A 20,684-nucleotide genomic window follows, 5' to 3' on the forward strand; every position below is an offset into this window, starting at 1 on the left:
ATTTAGAAACCAAATAAAATAAAATAATTTTTTCCGGGAGAATTTAGAAAACAAATAAAACAAAAAAAGGCTTTCTATGGCCCACTGAGTGAGAGATGACGCACACAGGAGTCAGGAGTGGCACACAAGCCCAGAGGCCAATATTTATCTCCCACTGATTGATGTAGTGATTTTTTCAGGTAGATTTTGGAACCCAAATCAAGCTAAAAAAATAATAGGCTTTCTATGGCCCACAATTGGAGAGAGAGAGAGAGATGGCACACCCAGGAGTCAAGACTGGCACACAAGCAGAAAGGGCAATATTAATCTCCCACTGATTTTTTTTTTTTTTTTTTCAGGGAGACTTTAGGAAAAAAAATAATAGAATAAAATGATTTTTTCAGGAAGAATTTAGAAACCAAATAAAATAAAATGATTTTTCAGGAGAATTTAGAAAACAAATAAAACAAAAAAAGGCTTTCTATGGCCCACTGAGTGAGAGATGACGCACACAGGAGTCAGGAGTGGCACACAAGCCCAGAGGCCAATATTTATCTCCCACTGATTGATGTAGTGATTTTTTCAGGTAGATTTTGGAACCCAAATCAAGCTAAAAAAATAATAGGCTTTCTATGGCCCACAATTGGAGAGAGAGAGAGAGAGAGATGGCACACCCAGGAGTCAAGACTGGCACACAAGCAGAAAGGGCAATATTAATCTCCCACTGATTTGTTTTTGTTTGTTTTTTCAGGGAGACTTTAGGAAAAAAAAATAATAGAATAAAATGATTTTTTCAGGAAGAATTTAGAAACCAAATAAAATAAAATGATTTTTTCAGGGAGAATTTAGAAAACAAATAAAACAAAAAAAGGCTTTCTATGGCCCACTGAGTGAGAGATGACGCACACAGGAGTCAGGAGTGGGACACAAGCCCAGAGGCCAATATTTATCTCCCACTGATTGATTTATTGATTTTTTCAGGTAGAATTTAGAACCCAAATCAACCAAAAACATAAATAGGCTTTCTATGGCCCACTATTTGTGAGAGAGATGGCACGCTCAGGACTGGCACACAAGCCCAGAGGCCAATATTAATCTCCCACTTTTTTTTTTTTTCAGGGAAAATTTATAAACCCAATAAAAAAATAAATAAATAGGCTTTCTATGGCCCACAATCTGAGAGAGAGATGGCACGCTTAGGACTGGCACACAAGCCCAAAGGCCAATATTAATCTCCCTTTTTTTTTTCAGGGAGAATTTATAAAACCAAAAAAAATAAATAAATAGGCTTTCTATGGCCCACTATTTGTGAGAGAGATGGCACGCTCAGGACTGGCACACAAGCCCAGAGGCCAATATTAATCTCCCACTTTTTTTTTTTGTTCCAGGGAAAATTTATAAACCCAATAAAAAAAAAATAATAAATAGGCTTTCTATGGCCCACTATCTGAGAGAGAGAGATGGCACGCTTAGGACTGGCACACAAGCCCAAAGGCCAATATTAATCTCCCTTTTTTTTTCAGGGAGAATTTATAAAACCAAAAAAAAAAAAATAAATAGGCTTTCTATGGCCCACTATTTGTGAGAGAGATGGCACGCTCAGGACTGGCACACAAGCCCAGAGGCCAATATTAATCTCCCACTTTTTTTTTTTTTGTTCCAGGGAAAATTTATAAACCCAATAAAAAAAATAATAAATAGGCTTTCTATGGCCCACTATCTGAGAGAGAGAGATGGCACGCTTAGGACTGGCACACAAGCCCAAAGGCCAATATTAATCTCCCACTGATTGATTTATTGATTTTTTCAGGTAGAATTTAGAACCCAAATAAAGCAAAAAAAAAAAAAAAATGGGCTTTCTATGGCCCACTGAGTGAGTGATGATGCACACAGGAGTCAGGAGTGGCACACAAGCCCCGAGGCCAATATTTTTCTCCCACTGATTGATGTAGTGATTTTTTCAGGTAAATTTTAGAACCCAAATCAAGCAAAAAAATAAATAGGCTTTCTATGGCCCACTGACTGAGAGATGGCACACACAGGAGTCAAGAGTGGCACGCAAGCCCGGAGGCCAATATTTTTCTCCCACTGATTGATGTAGTGATTTTTTCAGGTAGATTTTATAACCCAAATCAAGCAAAAAAATAAATAGGCTTTCTATGGCCCACTGAGTGAGAGATGGCACACACAGGGATGGCACTCTAGCAGAAATGTCAATCTTAATCTCCCACAAAAAAAAAAAAAAAACAGGGAGTGTTCAACAATTACTATCTCCCTGCAGTAATCTCAGCCAGGTATGGCAGGCAGCAATAAGGAGTGGACTGATGCACAAATTAAATAAAAAGTGTGGACAAACAAAAAAGATAGCTGTGCAGAAAGGAAGGAACAAGAGGATTTGTGCTTTGAAAAAAGCAGTTGGTTTGCACAGCGGCGTACACACAGCAATGCAGCTATCAGGGAGCCTTCTAGGGCAGCCCAATGAGCTACAGCGCTGAGGGGAAAAAAAAAATAAAAATGTAGCTTCCACTGTCCCTGCACACCGAAGGTGGTGTTGGGCAGTGGAAATCGCTACAGCACAAGCGGTTTAGTGGTTAATGGACCCTGCCTAACGCTATCCCTGCTTCTGACGAAGCGGCAGCAACCTCTCCCTAAGCTCAGATCAGCAGCAGTAACATGGCGGTCGGCGGGAACGCCCCTTTATAGCCCCTGTGACGCCGCAGACAGCAAGCCAATCACTGCAATGCCCTTCTCTAAGATGGTGGGGACCAGGACCTATGTCATCACGCTGCCCACACTCTGCGTTTACCTTCATTGGCTGAGAAATGGCGCTTTTCGCGTCATTGAAACGCGACTTTGGCGCGAAAGTCGCGTACCGCATGGCCGACCCCGCACAGGGGTCGGATCGGGTTTCATGAAACCCGACTTTGCCAAAAGTCGGCGACTTTTGAAAATGAACGACCCGTTTCGCTCAACCCTATATGGAACCACTATTATAACGTCACCATTTGTTTTTAATATTGTGTTATCAATGCATGAAATCAAGCATTCGGCTTTCCAAACATCACTTAGGGTAACCACAATTTTGTAATCTGCTACAAACTTTTTTTACTCTTGCTTATATATATCAGAGCACAACAAACAGAACCCTAAAAAAATGATGATAAATATGATATAAGAATAATAAAGGGACAAAGTAATGTGTATAAAAATGCCTTTATTCAAATATATGGCAATGGCACTAACAATGTGCCTGTACTTGGAGGAAAATAATATAGATAAAATAATACTAATAAAATATATAAACGGACAACAGAAAATAACAGATCACTAGGTATACCATATACACTATCTCATTATACCATAAGGTTATACCGATATCCACCAAGGTCTAGACAAAAACTGATATTAAAATATGTGCAGCCATGCAACAAAGTGCATAAAAACAAAAATATAAAAAAATTAATAATAATGAATAAAGAAAAAATAATAATAGTGAAAAAAGGGGGCACAAATATAGTGTAAATATTTGAAGAAAAAAGTGAAAGAATATATATATAAATATATGAAAAAATATATATATAAAAAAACCAAGTGTCTGGCAATATATAAAAAATAAATAAATAATGTATATATATATATATTATGAAAGGTAAATGAATACAATAGTGAAACAATGTAATATAGTGGTCTAGAACAACTTATGGCAGATACAGGTGCACCACATGATACAAATGTGTGCAGGAAAAGAAAGCACACTATACCTGAATAGAGTCAGGTTATACAATATAACTGAATATGTAAACGTGCATAATATGGCAATATAGATAAACCTAGGTGCACCAAAGTGCACGCTATGCCGTGGTAAATTGAAAAAAGTCACACTGGACAGAGTATAACCTGAAAGGAATAGCAGTAAATATATTGATGGTGAAAATAAAAAAAGGATTGTGGTATTACCTATAAGTGTCCGTTCCTCCAAGATACAGAGCACCCCGACGCGCGTTTCGGACGCTAATCCTTCGTCAGTGAAGTCATCAGAACTGTTGCGTTTAATCCTGATGAGTTCACCAACAGATAGGTTTCTGATGACATGCGGGGGATGGCAAGATGTGGCTGCCAGCATACTGTTTGAAGCAGTTGATTTTCGGTAGGGAAGTACCAATACCATGTTCTTCTCAATATTGGCAACAAACATTACATCTAAAAAATCAATTTGTGACTTCTCAGAAAAAAACAGTATATTAGAGATTACAATCATTGTTATTTAAAAATACGAGGAAAAACTGGGCATCATCCTCCATATCTTTCAGAACAAAAGCCAGATCATCTATATATCTTCCCATCCACACCAGATTAGCTCTGAATGGGTTTGAAGATACTGTATATAGAAGGTTGATTTTATTCATATTTAATGTTGATTTTAATTATTAGTTTTTTTTTCATGTTGGTGAAGTCCTTAGTGAAGGATCAACACAGCAAAGTGTTACTGTTGGTTATAGGGTTAACCTGGTTAAATGAAATCCATTTGGAATCCTTTATACACACCAGTTAGTTTCTAAAAAGGGAGACACCCAGAAACTCAGATGGGTTTTCCCTACCCTGTATATGCGGTCTTGATTCATTCCTTATTTGGACCTGGAGGAAGACATATCTAGTGTCGAAACATGTAATCCATAAGGCACTGACTGTATGTGCAACGCCCACAAGGGCCATGAGGTACTCGGAACCGGGTCGGACGAGTCTTAAAGGGGTGGTCACGGCAGCAGTGACCCGGTCGATGGCCCTGGGCGCACAATAAGGCTGGAGTCACACTAGCGAGTTTTACGTACGTAAGAAAATACGTCCGTAAAACTCGCAAAACAAACGGCACAATTATTCTCAATGGGTCTGCTCCTATCAGCCGTATATAACGGATCCATATTATACGGCTTTCTACGGCCGTAACAAATCGCAGCATGCTGCGATTGTCAGCGTATTGCGTGAAAAATACGCCAATGAAAGTCTATGGGGGAGTGTAAAATGCGGAATGCATACGGACCATGCGTGTGACTTGCGAGAAATACGCTACTCACTGGCAGATGTCCGGAAATGTCCAAATGCTCAATCAGGCAGGTGAGACATGCTAATTAGCAGAAAAAGCCAGACAGTGAACCCGGAAGTCTGCTGCACGCCTCCACGGAGTGAGATCTTCAAGATGGCACACATCATTAATGTTGATCTCCTCATCATATTGGTGCAAGAAAGGCCTGTTATCTGGGATCAGAGGGATCCAAACTATGCCAACAGGGCACAAAAAGAGGCAGCATGGAGGAGTGTGTGGGTCACTCTTCCCAAATTATGAGCAGCAGCCACGTGCGGCACAGCGGCAAATAAGTAAGTACACCCATGTTTGAAATTTAATGTTCTTGTTAAACAGCATGACCTTAGTACTTTGATTTTTAAAAATTGATTTTATTAATGAATACCCAAATTAATTTACAGCACACCAGTACGTACATGGTGTAGTATATGATAAACGGTTTTTAATAAGGTTTTTAACAGATCTCCCTTACTAACATTGTTTGCAAGTAATTGTTCTTTCTGGGATAAAGGGTAGCGGACTCTGTCCTTGTGGCCTTACTTTAGAATTGTATTATGTTTGCAAATTAACTAATAAATGTCTTCTCAAAATGCATATTCCTATGCTAAAATATAATTGGTTTAGTCAATTAAACCTTGTGACACCACTCTGCATAATGGGCTAATCAATGTGTGTAATATTTGTTGTTTCAGTGGGTGATGTTACAACCCGATGGAGGAGCATCCGCGATCAATATAGGAGGGAGAGGCAGCAGCGGGAGCGGAGTGGGGCAGCCGCACCACCCAAGAAAAAAATATATATATATTTTGACAGGCTCACTTTTTTGAACCCCAGCATGGACCTCAGGCCGTAAGTACAAACATCACAACCCCTTTTTTAAATTAATAAAACATAAACATTTGTACTCAAAAACATTTTTCTTTACAGAACACAGTCCAACCTCACTGACAGGGAGACAGGGTCTGACTCAGAATTGGTCATAGACCCAGTGGGTGAAGGAGAAGAGGTGGCTGGTCCATCTTCTGCTCCCTCAGGCTCCATCCCTCCAGGATCCTCCTCATCTGGTCAGCCAGCTCCAGCAGAGCCAGAACAACAGCAAGAGGCCCCACAGTTGTCATCATCATCATCAGCAGCAGCAGCACCACCACCACTTAGCCAGGATGACCCTGGAAACAGCAGCAGCCCTACTGTTGCCCTGGAGCGCTCACCACAGGCTGCAGTCTTTTCACAGCGTGCTCGCCGCAGGAGAGAGCTTATCCAAAGCCGGAGAAACGTGGATGCTGGTGTGATGAACTATCTGGCAAGGGTTCGTGAGGATGATGGGGAGGAGGGCTTTACCAGGAGCCTTTCCCGGTACTTAAGGCCAATAGAACGTGAGTTGAGGCTTCGTGTGAGAGGGTGCATTCAGATCCTGATTGATGCATGCACCCCCCCAAATAACCCATACCAACTTATGGAATTTATTGAACAGTGGCAGATGTCACCTCAAAATATCCTGCGGCCTCAGAGATTACAAGGCATGCATGCTCATGAGGGATCTGAAGCACCCCCTCCACGTCAGCCAACACCTCAACCACAACCCACACCCAACCCACCATGGCAACCTCAGTACCATATGTCCGGATATCGTCAACCATCCCAATATGGCCACTTGTCCACACCCAGTGCTGGAGGCTGGTCCCAACCTGGGTTTGGACAATATGGCCATTTTGGTTTGGGGTATGATTCCAGGCCATATGGTCAGCAACATCAGGGGTTACCTAGAAATCCTTTCCAAAATATACCAACTGTCCAGCATCATCCCAGGCATATTTTGGCGCCAGCCACTACCACATCCTCACAGGGTGCAGGACAATTGGGCCTACAAAGGCCACCTGATGAGGATCCAGAGCAATCCACATCTCCAACACCTACCTACCAAGACTTGTGATTTTTTATTTTTGTTTTATTTTTATTTTTTTTCCTTTTTTTTAGTTTTTTTGTTTATTTTTTATACAATCTTGATGTTGTTTGTGCTGACATAGCACTTTGTAATGCTGCTGATGTAGTATGCTTATATTGGCCCAAAAAAAGGGTAATGAAAAGATTTGTACAAAAAAAGGTTATGCCAAAACAATAACCAACACTCAAATATTGATTTAAGTTTAAAGTTTTTTGCAAAAAAGCAACATCTGGTTGTGGACAATTCATTATTTCATCACACACACATGATAAGATCATACCCATATGCAAATTTTATAAATACAAAACACTGATTTTTGAAAAGGGTAACCAAAAGATTTAATATAGGACACTAATTGATGCATGCACCCCCCCAAATAACCCATACCAACTTATGGAATTTATTGAACAGTGGCAGATGTCACCTCAAAATATCCTGCGGCCTCAGAGATTACAAGGCATGCATGCTCATGAGGGATCTGAAGCACCCCCTCCACGTCAGCCAACACCTCAACCACAACCCACACCCAACCCACCATGGCAACCTCAGTACCATATGTCTGGATATCATCAACCATCCCAATATGGCCACTTGTCCACACCCAGTGCTGGAGGCTGGTCCCAACCTGGGTTTGGACAATATGGCCATTTTGGTTTGGGGTATGATTCCAGGCCATATGGTCAGCAACATCAGGGGTTACCTAGAAATCCTTTCCAAAATATACCAACTGTCCAGCATCATCCCAGGCATATTTTGGCGCCAGCCACTACCACATCCTCACAGGGTGCAGGACAATTGGGCCTACAAAGGCCACCTGATGAGGATCCAGAGCAATCCACATCTCCAACACCTACCTACCAAGACTTGTGATTTTTTATTTTTGTTTTATTTTTATTTTTTTTCCTTTTTTTTAGTTTTTTTGTTTATTTTATATACAATCTTGATGTTGTTTGTGCTGACATAGCACTTTGTAATGCTGCTGATGTAGTATGCTTATATTGGCCCAAAAAAAGGGTAATGAAAAGATTTGTACAAAAAAAGGTTATGCCAAAACAATAACCAACACTCAAATATTGATTTAAGTTTAAAGTTTTTTGCAAAAAAGCAACATCTGGTTGTGGACAATTCATTATTTCATCACACACACATGATAGGATCATACCCATATGCAAATTTTATAAATACAAAACACTGATTTTTGAAAAGGGTAACCAAAAGATTTAATATAGAACACTAAACATACTAAATTGCATATTCTTGCCAGGGAGTAGCACCTTGAGGACTCATAAAATAATTGGTGAAAACATCCCGAACTTTGAGGCCAGAAATGGGACGACGCGGAGGAGGGACATATGTGGTAGGCAGAATAACATTGCTCATGAGGCTAACATCAATATTGGGTGAGGAACAATCATGTATGCGTGTAAAATTATGTAAAATAACACAGGCTTTGATAACTTCATTGATTGTAGCCTCACCTAGCTGAATGGCAGACTGAAGAACACGCCATTTTGCAACAAGAATACCAAAGGCACATTCCACCAGTCTCCGCGCCCTGGAAAGTCTCAGATTAAAGACCCTCCGCCGGTGGTCCAGGTTGCGCCTGGGATAAGGCCTCATGACATGCCTCGTAAGTTGGAAAGCCTCATCTCCAACCAAAACAAAAGGCACTGCTTCCGCATTGGATCCTGGGAGTTGTTGTGGTGGTGGGAGGTTTAGCTGGTTATCACGTAGCCGCCGACCCATTATGGACGCATTGAAGACCCTACAGTCTCCAGTTCGCCCATAGGCCCCAATGTCTACAATTATAAACCTGTAAGTTACTGTCAGCAACAGCTAACAGAACTACAGAGAAAAACTGCTTATAATTGTAGAATTGGGAACCAGAGTTCGGCGGCTTACGCACCCTGATATGTTTCCCATCCACAGCTCCAATGCAGTTAGGGAAGTCACAAGTGTCCTTGAATCCACTGGCGATTTTTAGCCAATCCTCCTGTTTGGGCTCAGGCATAACCACATCATGAAGCTTCTCCCATATTTGGAAACAGGTTTTACGAACAATGCCTGAAATTGTAGAACGCCCAATAAGGAACTCCAAGTGTAGTCCCGCATAGGACAAGCCTGTGGCCAGGAAGCTGAAAAAAAACAAAAAACATGAGTACAAAGAAAACATGAAGAAGCACAAGTGTATAGTATATTTACAAAGACTTTATGTCCAATCAAAAATTTTCTAATTCACATGGTTAGTTTCATACAACATTAACCACAGTTTTTTTTATGTGCTTGGGCCATAATGTCAACATAAACTTACAGAAAACTACTAGAAGCCAACACATAGAAAAAAATATCATCAACATACAGTTTGTGAGAATGGTGAATACATACCGTAAGGTTAGGAGCAGACGCTCCTCAGCAGAGATGGCTTCTCTCATCCTTGTGTCCTGATAGGTGAGCCCAGGACGTAAGATCTCCAACAACATATCAAAAGTCCTGATGGTCATGCGACTATACAGGTAAAATTTGGCAGGATGTGACCTCAAAGCTGAATATAGCCTCTGAAAATGTCCTTTACTCTGGCGTTGGGTCAATAGAGGATGCACCCACAATCTTCGTCCCCTCCTTCGCGGATCCACATTGACCGGATATGGCTGTCCAAAGCGACGTGACAACACCCAGTGAAATAACACCCGCTGAGTTGTGCTTAAATACACATGGTCAGACATGTTTGTAAGGTGAAAGCAACACAGCCAAAAGAAGCTCCAGAACAAATAGGGTACATGGGAGGGTTCCACCTGTTGTAGAGGGCTTAAATAGTGTTGTTAATGATGATTTAAATGATTTGCAGGCCGGAAAACCGTTAAATGTCCATTTTGTGATGCTGTGTGAAAAATACGCCATACAGATCACATACGGATTACACACGCAACAGCACATGTGCAAAATATGCGACCACACCTAGGCTACGCATTAACTACGGAAATAGATTTCTGGGACATTTTAGCATATTACGCGCGTATTACGGACGTAGAATACGTTCCGTATTGTCTTACGCTAAGTGTGACTCCAGCCTAAAAGTGATGAGGAAATGTTTGTAAGTGATTTCACGTGATGCCAGCTGTGGTGTTCGGCAATGGGTAGCCGATGCTGCTTAAGGGGACTGCTGGGGCCTATGGTGTCGCAGCGGAGATGGTTCTGCTCCCCACCGGTGGAGCAAGGCCCCAGGGCTACGAGTACAGTCTATCAAGAATCATGGACGTTGGGGTTCAGAACTGAGGGTGTGGGAAAAGGACTTGAGGACACAAAGACTGTCGTTTCTTTTACCTTTAATGGTAGAAGCAGTCCGGGGCACTAGTAACAGGTGGTCATGGAGATCAAGGCAGTCAGGAAGCATTTCAGAGTCCACCTAGCCAGGTGGATTTGGAGGCCTTTCCTCTGCGCTGCTCCCTAGGTCCTTGGTGCCTTAAGCTCCCCACAAGTCCCTGTTACAATAAATACAGCCCAAAATGGACCAAAATAACATGGATCTCTCACACATGCTCATGGCCATGTGTCATAAATATACCGTAAATAAGAGATCACATTGCATTTAATAGGACACTTCAACAGACAATCAAATATACCTGAGAAATAAAATCGGAGTCAAAGTCCAAAATTGGAAAAAGTATATATACAAATTTTTATTCCACAAAGAAGTCATGTACAAAATAATAATATCATTTAACAATAAATAGATAGATGACACAGCGTTGCAGGACTGAAGAAAACACTGGAAGTAAATGGTGACAACTAGAGTTGAGCGACCTTGACCTTTTTAGAGTCGAGCCGGGTTTCGCGAAACCCGACTATCTCAAAAGTCGTGTCGAGTGGAATCGGCCGATTATCGCGAAAAGTCGGGGATCGACCGAAACACGAAACCCAATGCAAGTCAATGGGGGAGCATAGTCGGCAGTGAGTAGAGGCCAGGAAAACATGTACAGAGCCCATTGTATTGGCAAAAACATCCATTCTTGCTACTGAAGCTTGTCAATCGTAATTTAGCTTATAATAATTGTAAGGCATTTGAAATTGGGGGTCATTTGGCTAAAGTTGTGGGGGGTAGGGCTGGTTCAAGTAATTAGTGTGCCCAGTAAATCTGGACCACGTCACGGCAGTGGAGCAGGGAGAGGTAAGTATTTCAACTTTGCAAGTGCTGTGATCCTGAGCAAGCAGGGGGGGCCCACTCGTTGGCATTGGCACTGGCACAGGGCCCCTCAAAGTACAGCGGTGTGTTTGCATGGCGGGGGCGCCTCCCACCGGCAGCAACACTTTTGCGTACTAAGAGAGGCCCTGTGCCAGTGACGTCGCCAACTAGTATTCCTCCCCCCACCTGATGAAGGAACCTGCACATTCATCTGCACCTTCCTCTTTGTCCCCGTGTAAGGTGGTATGGTATGCGGGAAGAGGAACATGACTTTCAGCAGGGTCACAATCTTGCTGTGTAGCGTGCACGGGGAATTTTGCGTTATGGGTCAATGTACCAGCAGACTCATCTATCACTGGCTGGGCAATGGGCAGGATGAGGAGGAAACACAGATATAGGCCCAAAGAATAAAGTATGAGAAGCCCTGTGCCAGTGACGTCGCCAACGAGTATTCCGCCCCCCACCTGATGAAGGAACCTGCACCTTCATCTGCACCTTCCTTCCTCTTTGTCCCCGTGTAATGTGGTATGGTATGCGGGAAGGGGGACCTGACTTTCAGCAGGGTCACAATCTTGCAGTGTAGCGTGCACGGGGAATGTTGCGTTATGGGTCAATGTACCAGCAGACTCATCTATCACTGGCTGGGCAATGGGCAGGGTGAGGGGGAAACAGATATGGGCCCAAAGAATAAAGTGGGCTAAATGCAGTTCAAAATTCGTAACAGGACTAACCAGGGGGCATTGCTTTGTTCAGTGGAGGACAACTGGAATGAGAGGCTGACACAGAGAGTAGGCCCAAATCAGTAAGTATTCTAAATGCAGTTCAAAATTGGCAACAGTAGTAAACAGGCGGCACAGCTTTGTTCACTGTAGGAGAACAGCAAGGAGCGGCAGACACAGATAGAAGGCCCCAACCCAACTAGTAGGCCTAATGCAGTGTAGTTTTCAACAACTACTAAACGAGAGTCGGAAGACCGAAGCAATGGAGAGGAAACCTGGGGAACACCTTGGAGTGGAACACACCGTCTCTACACCCCATACCCAATGTGCAGGCCTAATGCAGTGTAGTTTTCAACAACTACTAAATGAGAGTCGGAAGACCGAAGCAATGGAGAGGAAACCTGAGGAACACCTTGGAGTGGAACACACCGTCTCTACACCCCATACCCAATGTGCAGGCCTAATGCAGTGTAGTTTTCAGCAACTACTAAACGAGAGTCGGAAGACCGAAGCAATGGAAAGGAAACCTGGGGAACACCTTGGAGTGGAACACACCGTCTCTACACCCCATACCCAATTTGCAGGCCTAATGCAGTGTAGTTTTCAACAACTACTAAACGAGAGTCGGAAGACCGAAGCAATGGAGAGGAAACCTGGGGAACACCTTGGAGTGGAACACACCGTCTCTACACCCCATACCCAATTTGCAGGCCTAATGCAGTGTAGTTTTCAACAACTACTAAACGAGAGTCGGAAGACCGAAGCAATGGAGAGGAAACCTGGGGAACACCTTGGAGTGGAACACACCGTCTCTACACCCCATACCCAATTTGTAGGCCTAATGCAGTGTAGTTTTCAACAACTACTAAACGAGAGTCGGAAGACCGAAGCAATGGAGAGGAAACCTGGGGAACACCTTGGAGTGGAACACACCGTCTCTACACCGCATACCCAATTTGTAGGCCTAATGCAGTGTAATTTTCAACAACTACTAAACGAGAGTCGGAAGACCGAAGCAATGGAGAGGAAACCTGGGGAACACCTTGGAGTGGAACACACCGTCTCTACACCCCATACCCAATTTGCAGGCCTAATGCAGTATAGTTTTCAACAACTACTAAACGAGAGTCGGAAGACCGAAGCAATGGAGAGGAAACCTGGGGAACACCTTGGAGTGGAACACACCGTCTCTACACCCCATACCCAATGTGCAGGCCTAATGCAGTGTAGTTTTCAACAACTACTAAACGAGAGTCGGAAGACCGAAGCAATGGAGAGGAAACCTGGGGAACACCTTGGAGTGGAACACACCGTCTCTACACCCCATACCCAATGTGCAGGCCTAATGCAGTGTAGTTTTCAACAACTACTAAACGAGAGTCGGAAGACCGAAGCAATGGAGAGGAAACCTGGGGAACACCTTGGAATGGAACACACCGTCTCTACACCCCATACCCAATGTGCAGGCCTAATGCAGTGTAGTTTTCAACAACTACTAAACGAGAGTTGGAAGACTGAGGCAATATAGACGAAACCTGGGGAACACCTTGGAGTGGAACACACCGTCTCTACACCCCATACCCAATTTGCAGGCCTAATGCAGTGTAGTTTTCAACAACTACTAAACGAGAGTCGGAAGACCGAAGCAATGGAGAGGAAACCTGGGGAACACCTTGGAGTGGAACACACCGTCTCTACACCCCATACCCAATGTGCAGGCCTAATGCAGTGTAGTTTTCAACAACTACTAAACGAGAGTCGGAAGACCGAAGCAATGGAGAGGAAACCTGGGGAACACCTTGGAGTGGAACACACCATCTCTACACCCCATACCCAATTTGTAGGCCTAATGCAGTGTAGTTTTCAACAACTACTAAACGAGAGTCAGAAGATTGAAGCAATGGCGAGGAAACCTTGGAGCGGCAGACATCGTTATTAGACCCTACCGAAGTAGTAGCCCCAATGCAGTTTTCAAATTTCTAGAGGCTGAAAACAAGACTATTGACGATCTGCTTTTTTCAAAGGAGGACAGCTGTATTGAGTGGCGCAGACAGACACAGGTAGTAGGCCTTAAACCAAAAATGTGGCTCAATGCAGTTTAAAAAAGGTTACAGGGGTACACAGGCAGCATTGCTCTGGTCAGTGGAGGACAATTTCAATAGTGGACCGCAGACAGACTTTGTACGCTTACTATTAAAAAAAGGATGCTCTATGCAATTAAAAATAGGTTCCAGGGGTCCACGGGCAGCAGTGGTGTGGTCAGCGGAGGACAATTTGAATTAGGGACTGCAGACAGACTTTGTAGGCTGTCCCCTGTGGACCATGCATCCAACACATTAACCCAGTGCGCCGTAATGGACACGTAACTTTTTGTGAACATGCCTACTGGTCCATTTGTCTCTTGTCAGGTGCACCTTTCTACTGTTTGATTGCCTGAGTGCGATGACAATGCAGACTTTTTCATGCTTTTTCCAAAGCGTTTGATACCGTGCCGCACAAGAGGTTGGTACACAAAATGAGAATGCTTGGTCTGGGGGAAAATGTGTGTAAATGGGTTAGTAACTGGCTTAGTGATAGAAAGCAGAGGGTGGTTATAAATGGTATAGTCTCTAACTGGGTCGCTGTGACCAGTGGGGTACCGCAGGGGTCAGTATTGGGACCTGTTCTCTTCAACATATTCATTAATGATCTGGTAGAAGGTTTACACAGTAAAATATCGATATTTGCAGATGATACAAAACTATGTAAAGCAGTTAATACAAGAGAAGATAGTATTCTGCTACAGATGGATCTGGATAAGTTGGAAACTTGGGCTGAAAGGTGGCAGATGAGGTTTAACAATGATAAATGTAAGGTTATACACATGGGAAGAGGGAATCAATATCACCATTACACACTGAACGGGAAACCACTGGGTAAATCTGACAGGGAGAAGGACTTGGGGATCCTAGTTAATGATAAACTTACCTGGAGCAGCCAGTGCCAGGCAGCAGCTGCCAAGGCAAACAGGATCATGGGGTGCATTAAAAGAGGTCTGGATACACATGATGAGAGCATTATACTGCCTCTGTACAAATCCCTAGTTAGACCGCACATGGAGTACTGTGTCCAGTTTTGGGCACCGGTGCTCAGGAAGGATATAATGGAACTAGAGAGAGTACAAAGGAGGGCAACAAAATTAATAAAGGGGATGGGAGAACTACAATACCCAGATAGATTAGCGAAATTAGGATTATTTAGTCTAGAAAAAAGACGACTGAGGGGCGATCTAATAACCATGTATAAGTATATAAGGGGACAATACAAATATCTCGCTGAGGATCTGTTTATACCAAGGAAGGTGACGGGCACAAGGGGGCATTCTTTGCGTCTGGAGGAGAGAAGGTTTTTCCACCAACATAGAAGAGGATTCTTTACTGTTAGGGCAGTGAGAATCTGGAATTGCTTGCCTGAGGAGGTGGTGATGGCGAACTCAGTTGAGGGGTTCAAGAGAGGCCTGGATGTCTTCCTGGAGCAGAACAATATTGTATCATACAATTATTAGGTTCTGTAGAAGGACGTAGATCTGGGTATTTATTATGATGGAATATAGGCTGAACTGGATGGACAAATGTCTTTTTTCGGCCTTACTAACTATGTTACTATGTTACTATGTTACTATGCCGGTGGAGGGCTGGGATGGCTTTTCTCGCAAAAGAAGTGACGACTGGGTAGCTTGAACCGTGGTACAGAGTAGTTCATCTGGGCTTTCTAAATATAAAACAAAGAAAAAAAGGAGGCTCCATGCACTTTCAGCTGGGTTCCAGGGGTACACGGCCAGCATTGGTCTGGTCAGTGGAGAACTATTGGAAGGAGGGACCGCAGACAGACTTCGAAGGCCTAACATAATAAAATTGGGCTGTAGGCACTTTAAAATTGGTTCCAGGGGTACACGGCCAGCAGTAGACAGGTCAGTGGAGGCCTAGTGGAAGGAGGGACCGCAGACAGGCTTTGAAGGCCTAACATAATAAAATTGGGCTGTAGGCACTTTAAAATTGGTTCCAGGGGTACATGGGCAGCAGTAGACAGGTCAGTGGAGGCCTAGTGGAAGGAGGGACCGCAGACAGGCTTCGAAGGCCTAACATAATAAAATTGGGCTGTAGGCACTTTAAAATTGGTTCCAGGGGTACACGGGCAGCAGTAGACAGGTCAGTGGAGGACTAGTGGAAGGACGGACCGCAGACAGGCTTCGAAAGCCTAATATAATAAAATTGGGCTGTAGGCACTTTGAATTCTCTTGCAGGGGTACACAGGCACCATTGGTGTTGTCAGCGGAGGCCGATTGTAATGAGTGTCTGCCAGTTAGTAGTCCCAAATAATAAATACATGTTAATGTCTCGCATTACAACAAAACGAAACCACAAAAGGGTGCAATCATTAGGTACAGGGGTGGGCTCCTCTGCGTAGTTTCAGACCTAGTAATTTGGCGCAAAGTATTTACTTGGGTAAATATAGGACACTGCCCCTGACTATGTTAAGTACCATCATACATGTCAATACAATGGTATTGTCAGTGGCAGGAATTTAAGGATGTCAGCACATAGACTAAACATTGGTGGAACTGTGAGAGATAATTGTGCAAGTGGTAGAGCAATGTTTGATCTGGGGGTGGGGGAACTCTCTTGTGGCCGGCGGTACAGGCCCAGGGCCCCTCATGTTACAACAGTGTGTCTGACGTTGGGTGCACACCACCACCGCCAGAGACACTTTATTGTACTATGAGGGACCCAGTGGCAGTGCCGTCGACCAAAAGCGGGCAAACCCACCTCTTCAGACAAACAGCACTCTCACGGGTGCTTGCGCCAAGTGGCGATACCACGGCCCCGTGTGGGGAGTTTGGCCATTTAGGGAGGTGTAAACATGTCGTATGCTGGACAATCAGCTGCTGCAAATTACGAGATTGGAAAAGTCATTCAGAGTAGTCCACAGGCAAGACCTTTTCATAGGAAAGCTAGGTGTCGGCCGGGCAAGGTGGGGCAAAAGAATTCGAAATCCAGTTGTGGTTCATTTTAATGAAGGTTAGATCATCAACATTTTGGGTAGCCAGACGAGTCCTTTTTTCGGTTAATATTGAACCTGCAGCACTAAATACTGTTTCTGATAGGACACTAGCTGCCGGGCAAGCAAGCTCCTGCAATGCATATTCTGCCAATTCTGGCCAGGTGTCTAATTTTGATGCCCAGTAATCAAATGGGAATGACTGTTGAGGTAGAACATCGATAAGGGATGAAAAATAGTTAGTAACCATACTGGACAAATGTTGTCTCCTGTCACTTTGAATTGATGCAGCAGTACCTGTCCTGTCTGCGGTCATAGTAAAATCACTCCACAACCTGGTCAGAAAACCCCTCTGTCCAACGCCACTTCGGATTTCTGCACCTCTAACACTTCTGGTCTGCTGCCCCCTGCAGCTCGTGTGAGAATGATCTCGGGCGCTGTGTGCTGGAATGCCTGAAGCAAACGGTCAACAAGAGTTGATTGTTTGGTTGCTAATATTAGTTCCAAGTTCTCATGTGGCATAATATTTTGCAATTTGCATTTATAGCGAGGATCAAGGAGGCAGGCCAACCAGTAATCGTCATCGTTCATCATTTTCGTAATGCGTGTGTCCCTTTTGAGGATATGTAAGGCATAATCCGCCATGTGTGCCAAAGTTCCAGTTGTCAAATCTGCGGTTGTGCTTGGTTGAGGGGCAGTTTCAGGCAAATCTACGTCACTTGTGTCCCTCAAAAACCCAGAACCCGGCCTTGCCACGCCACCAATTTCCAGTGGCCCCGGAGAAGCTTCCTCATTAAAAAAATACTCATCCCCATCATCCTCCTCGTCCTCCTCCTCCTGTTCGCCCGCTACCTCGTCCTGTACACTGCCCTGACCAGACAATGGCTGACTGTCATCAAGGCTTTCCTCTTCCTCGGCTGCAGATGCCTGCTCCTTTATGTGCGTCAAACTTTGCATCAGCAGACGCATTAGGCGGATGCTCATGCTTATTATGGCGTTGTCTGCACTAACCAGCATTCCTCAAAACACTGAAGGACTTGACACATGTCTTGTATCTTCGACCACTGCACACCTGACAACTCCATGTCTGCCATCCTACTGCCTGCCCGTGTATGTGTATCCTCCCACAAAAACATAACAGCCCGCCTCTGTTCGCACAGTCTCTGAAGCATGTGCAGTTTTGAGTTCCACCTTGTTGCAACGTCTATGATTAGGCGATGCTGGGGAAGGTTCAAAGACCGCTGATAGGTCTGCATACGGCTGGAGTGTACGGGTGAACGGCGGATATGTGAGCAAAGTCCGCGCACTTTGAGGAGCAGGTCGGATAACCCCGGATAACTTTTCAGGAAGCACTGCACCACCAGGTTTAAGGTGTGAGCCAGGCAAGGAATGTGTTTCAGTTGGGAAAGGGAGATGGCAGCCATGAAATTCCTTCCGTTATCACTCACTACCTTGCCTGCCTCAAGATCTACTGTGCCCAGCCACGACTGCGTTTCTCTCTGCAAGAACTCGGACAGAACTTCCGTGGTGTGTCTGTTGTCGCCCAAACACTTCATAGCCAATACATCCTGCTGACGCTTGCCAGTAGCTGGCCCATAATGGGACAACTGGTGTGCAACAGTGGCAGCTGCGGATGGAGTGGTTTGCCGACTGCGGTCTGTGGACGAGCTCTCGCTTCAGCAGAAGGACGAGGAGGAGGAGGAGGAGGGGGTGCGAACGGCTACAGCCAACTGTTTCCTAGACCGTGGGCTAGGCAGAACTGTCCCGAAATTGATGTCCCCTGTGGACCCTGCATCCACCACATTCGCCCAGTGTGCCGTGATGGACACGAAACGTCCCTGGCCATGCCTACTGGTCCATACATCTGTTGTCAGGTGCACCTTTGTACTCACAGATTGCCTGAGTGCATGGACGATGCGCTCTTTAACATGCTGGTGGAGGGCTGGGATGGCTTTTCTCGAAAAGAAGTGTCGACTGGGTAGTTCGTAGCGTGGTTCAGCATAGTCCATCAGGGCTTTGAAAGCTTCGCTTTCAACTAACCGGTAGGGCATCATCTCTAACGAGATTAGTCTAGCTATGTGGGCGTTCAAACCCTGTGTACGCGGATGCGAGGATAAGTACTTCCTTTTTCTAACCAGAGTCTCATGTAGGGTTAGCTGGACTGGAGAGCTGGAGATCGTGGAACTAGTGGGTGTGCCGGTGGACATGGCAGAATGAGAGACAGTTGGAGACGGTATTGTTTCCGCCGGTGCCCTACATGCAGTGTTTCCTACTACAAAACTGGTGATTCCCTGACCCTGACTGCTTTGGCCTGGCAAAGAAACCTGCTCAGATACTGCAGGTGGTGCGGAAAATGGTGGCCTTACAGTGACGGCAGGGATGTAGCGTTGCTGACTAGCTTCATTGGCCGAGGGTGCTACCACCTTAAGGGACGTTTGGTAGTTAGTCCAGGCTTGCAAATGCATGGTGGTTAAATGTCTATGCATGCAACTTGTATTGAGACTTTTCAGATTCTGACCTCTGCTTAAGGTAGTAGAACACTTTTGACAGATGACTTTGCGCTGATCAATTGGATGTTGTTTAAAAACATGATGTTGTTTAAAAAAATACCAGACTGCACTCTTTCGAGCCTCGGATCCCTTTTCAGGCATTGCAGACTGAGCTTTAACCGGATGGCCACGCTCTCCTCCAACAGGTTTTGGCTTTGCCACGCGTTTTGTCCCATCTACGGGCCCGGCAGATGGAACCTGTTGCGATGTTGATGCCTGCTGCGGCCCCTCCTCCTCCGCTTCAGAACTACTGCCGCCTGCACCCTGTTCCCCCAATGGCTGCCAATCGGGGTCAAGAACTGGGTCATCTATAACCTCCTCTTCTAGCTCGTGCGCAACTTCGTCTGTGTCACCGTGTAAGTCGGTGGTAGAGCGTTCGTGACGGGGCAACATAGTCTCATCAGGGTCTGATTCTGGATCAGTACCCTGCGAGGGCAATGTTGTGGTCTGAGTCAAAGGACCAGCATAGTAGTCTGGCTGTGGCTGTGCATCAGTGCACTCCATGTCAGATTCAACTTGTAATGGGCATGGCCTGTTAACTGTTTCACTTTCTAAGCCAGGGACGGTATGTGTAAAGAGCTCCATGGAGTAACCCGTTGTGTCGCCTGCTGCATCCTTCTCTGTTGTTGTTTTTGCTGAAGAGGACAAGGAAGCGATTTGTCCCTGACCGTGAACATCCACTAACGACGCGCTGCTTTTACATTTACCAGTTTCAAAAGAGGAGGCAAAAGAGCTAGAGGCTGAGTCAGCAAGGTAAGCCAAAACTTGCTCTTGCTGCTCCGGCTTTAAAAGCGGTTTTCCTACTCCCAGAAAAGGGAACGTTCGAGGCCTTCTGTAGCCAGACGACGAACCTGGCTCCACAGCTCCAGACTTAGGTGCAATATTTTTTTCCCACGACCACCTGATGCTCCACTACCACTACCATCATTACCAGCTGACAATGAACGCCCACGGCCACGACCTCTTCCACCAGACTTCCTCATTGTTTTAAAAACTTAACCAAAGTAACGGTGTTTGTTGCTGTCAAACAACTTACACGGTGAGCTATAACTTCAGTATGATTTAGATATCCCTTTACAGGTGGGTGAGACCGCAAGGAAAATCAGGCACAATGTTACACACTCTGTTTTCGGTGGCACCAAATGAGAGAGATGCCACACACGCAGGACTGTCACTCAAGCACAAATGTCAATATTGA

The 20,684-nt window shown here is 44.7% G+C and overlaps 1 protein-coding gene across 1 annotated transcript; it reads left to right on the plus strand.

Moving 5' to 3' along the window:
- Positions 1–4,499: 4,499 nt before the first annotated feature.
- Positions 4,500–8,089, plus strand: LOC138677460 (uncharacterized). The gene is made up of 2 exons (XM_069767623.1): positions 4,500–5,908; positions 5,987–8,089. Exons 1-2 carry the CDS (start codon positions 5,727–5,729, stop codon positions 6,987–6,989), a joined length of 1,185 nt encoding a protein of 394 aa, XP_069623724.1. The 5' UTR covers positions 4,500–5,726; the 3' UTR covers positions 6,990–8,089.
- The last annotated feature ends 12,595 nt before the right edge of the window (positions 8,090–20,684 follow it).

This window comes from Ranitomeya imitator, chromosome 1 (assembly GCF_032444005.1).
Source record: "Ranitomeya imitator isolate aRanImi1 chromosome 1, aRanImi1.pri, whole genome shotgun sequence".
In the NCBI taxonomy this organism is placed as follows: domain Eukaryota; kingdom Metazoa; phylum Chordata; class Amphibia; order Anura; family Dendrobatidae; genus Ranitomeya; species Ranitomeya imitator.

Bases quoted from the DNA above. Each gene is read 5' to 3' on its own strand.
- LOC138677460 (XM_069767623.1), top strand. From the start codon at position 5,727: ATGTGTGTAATATTTGTTGTTTCAGTGGGTGATGTTACAACCCGATGG. The intron at 5,909-5,986 runs GTAAGTACAAAC...TTTTCTTTACAG, and splicing joins CCCAGCATGGACCTCAGGCC to AACACAGTCCAACCTCACTG.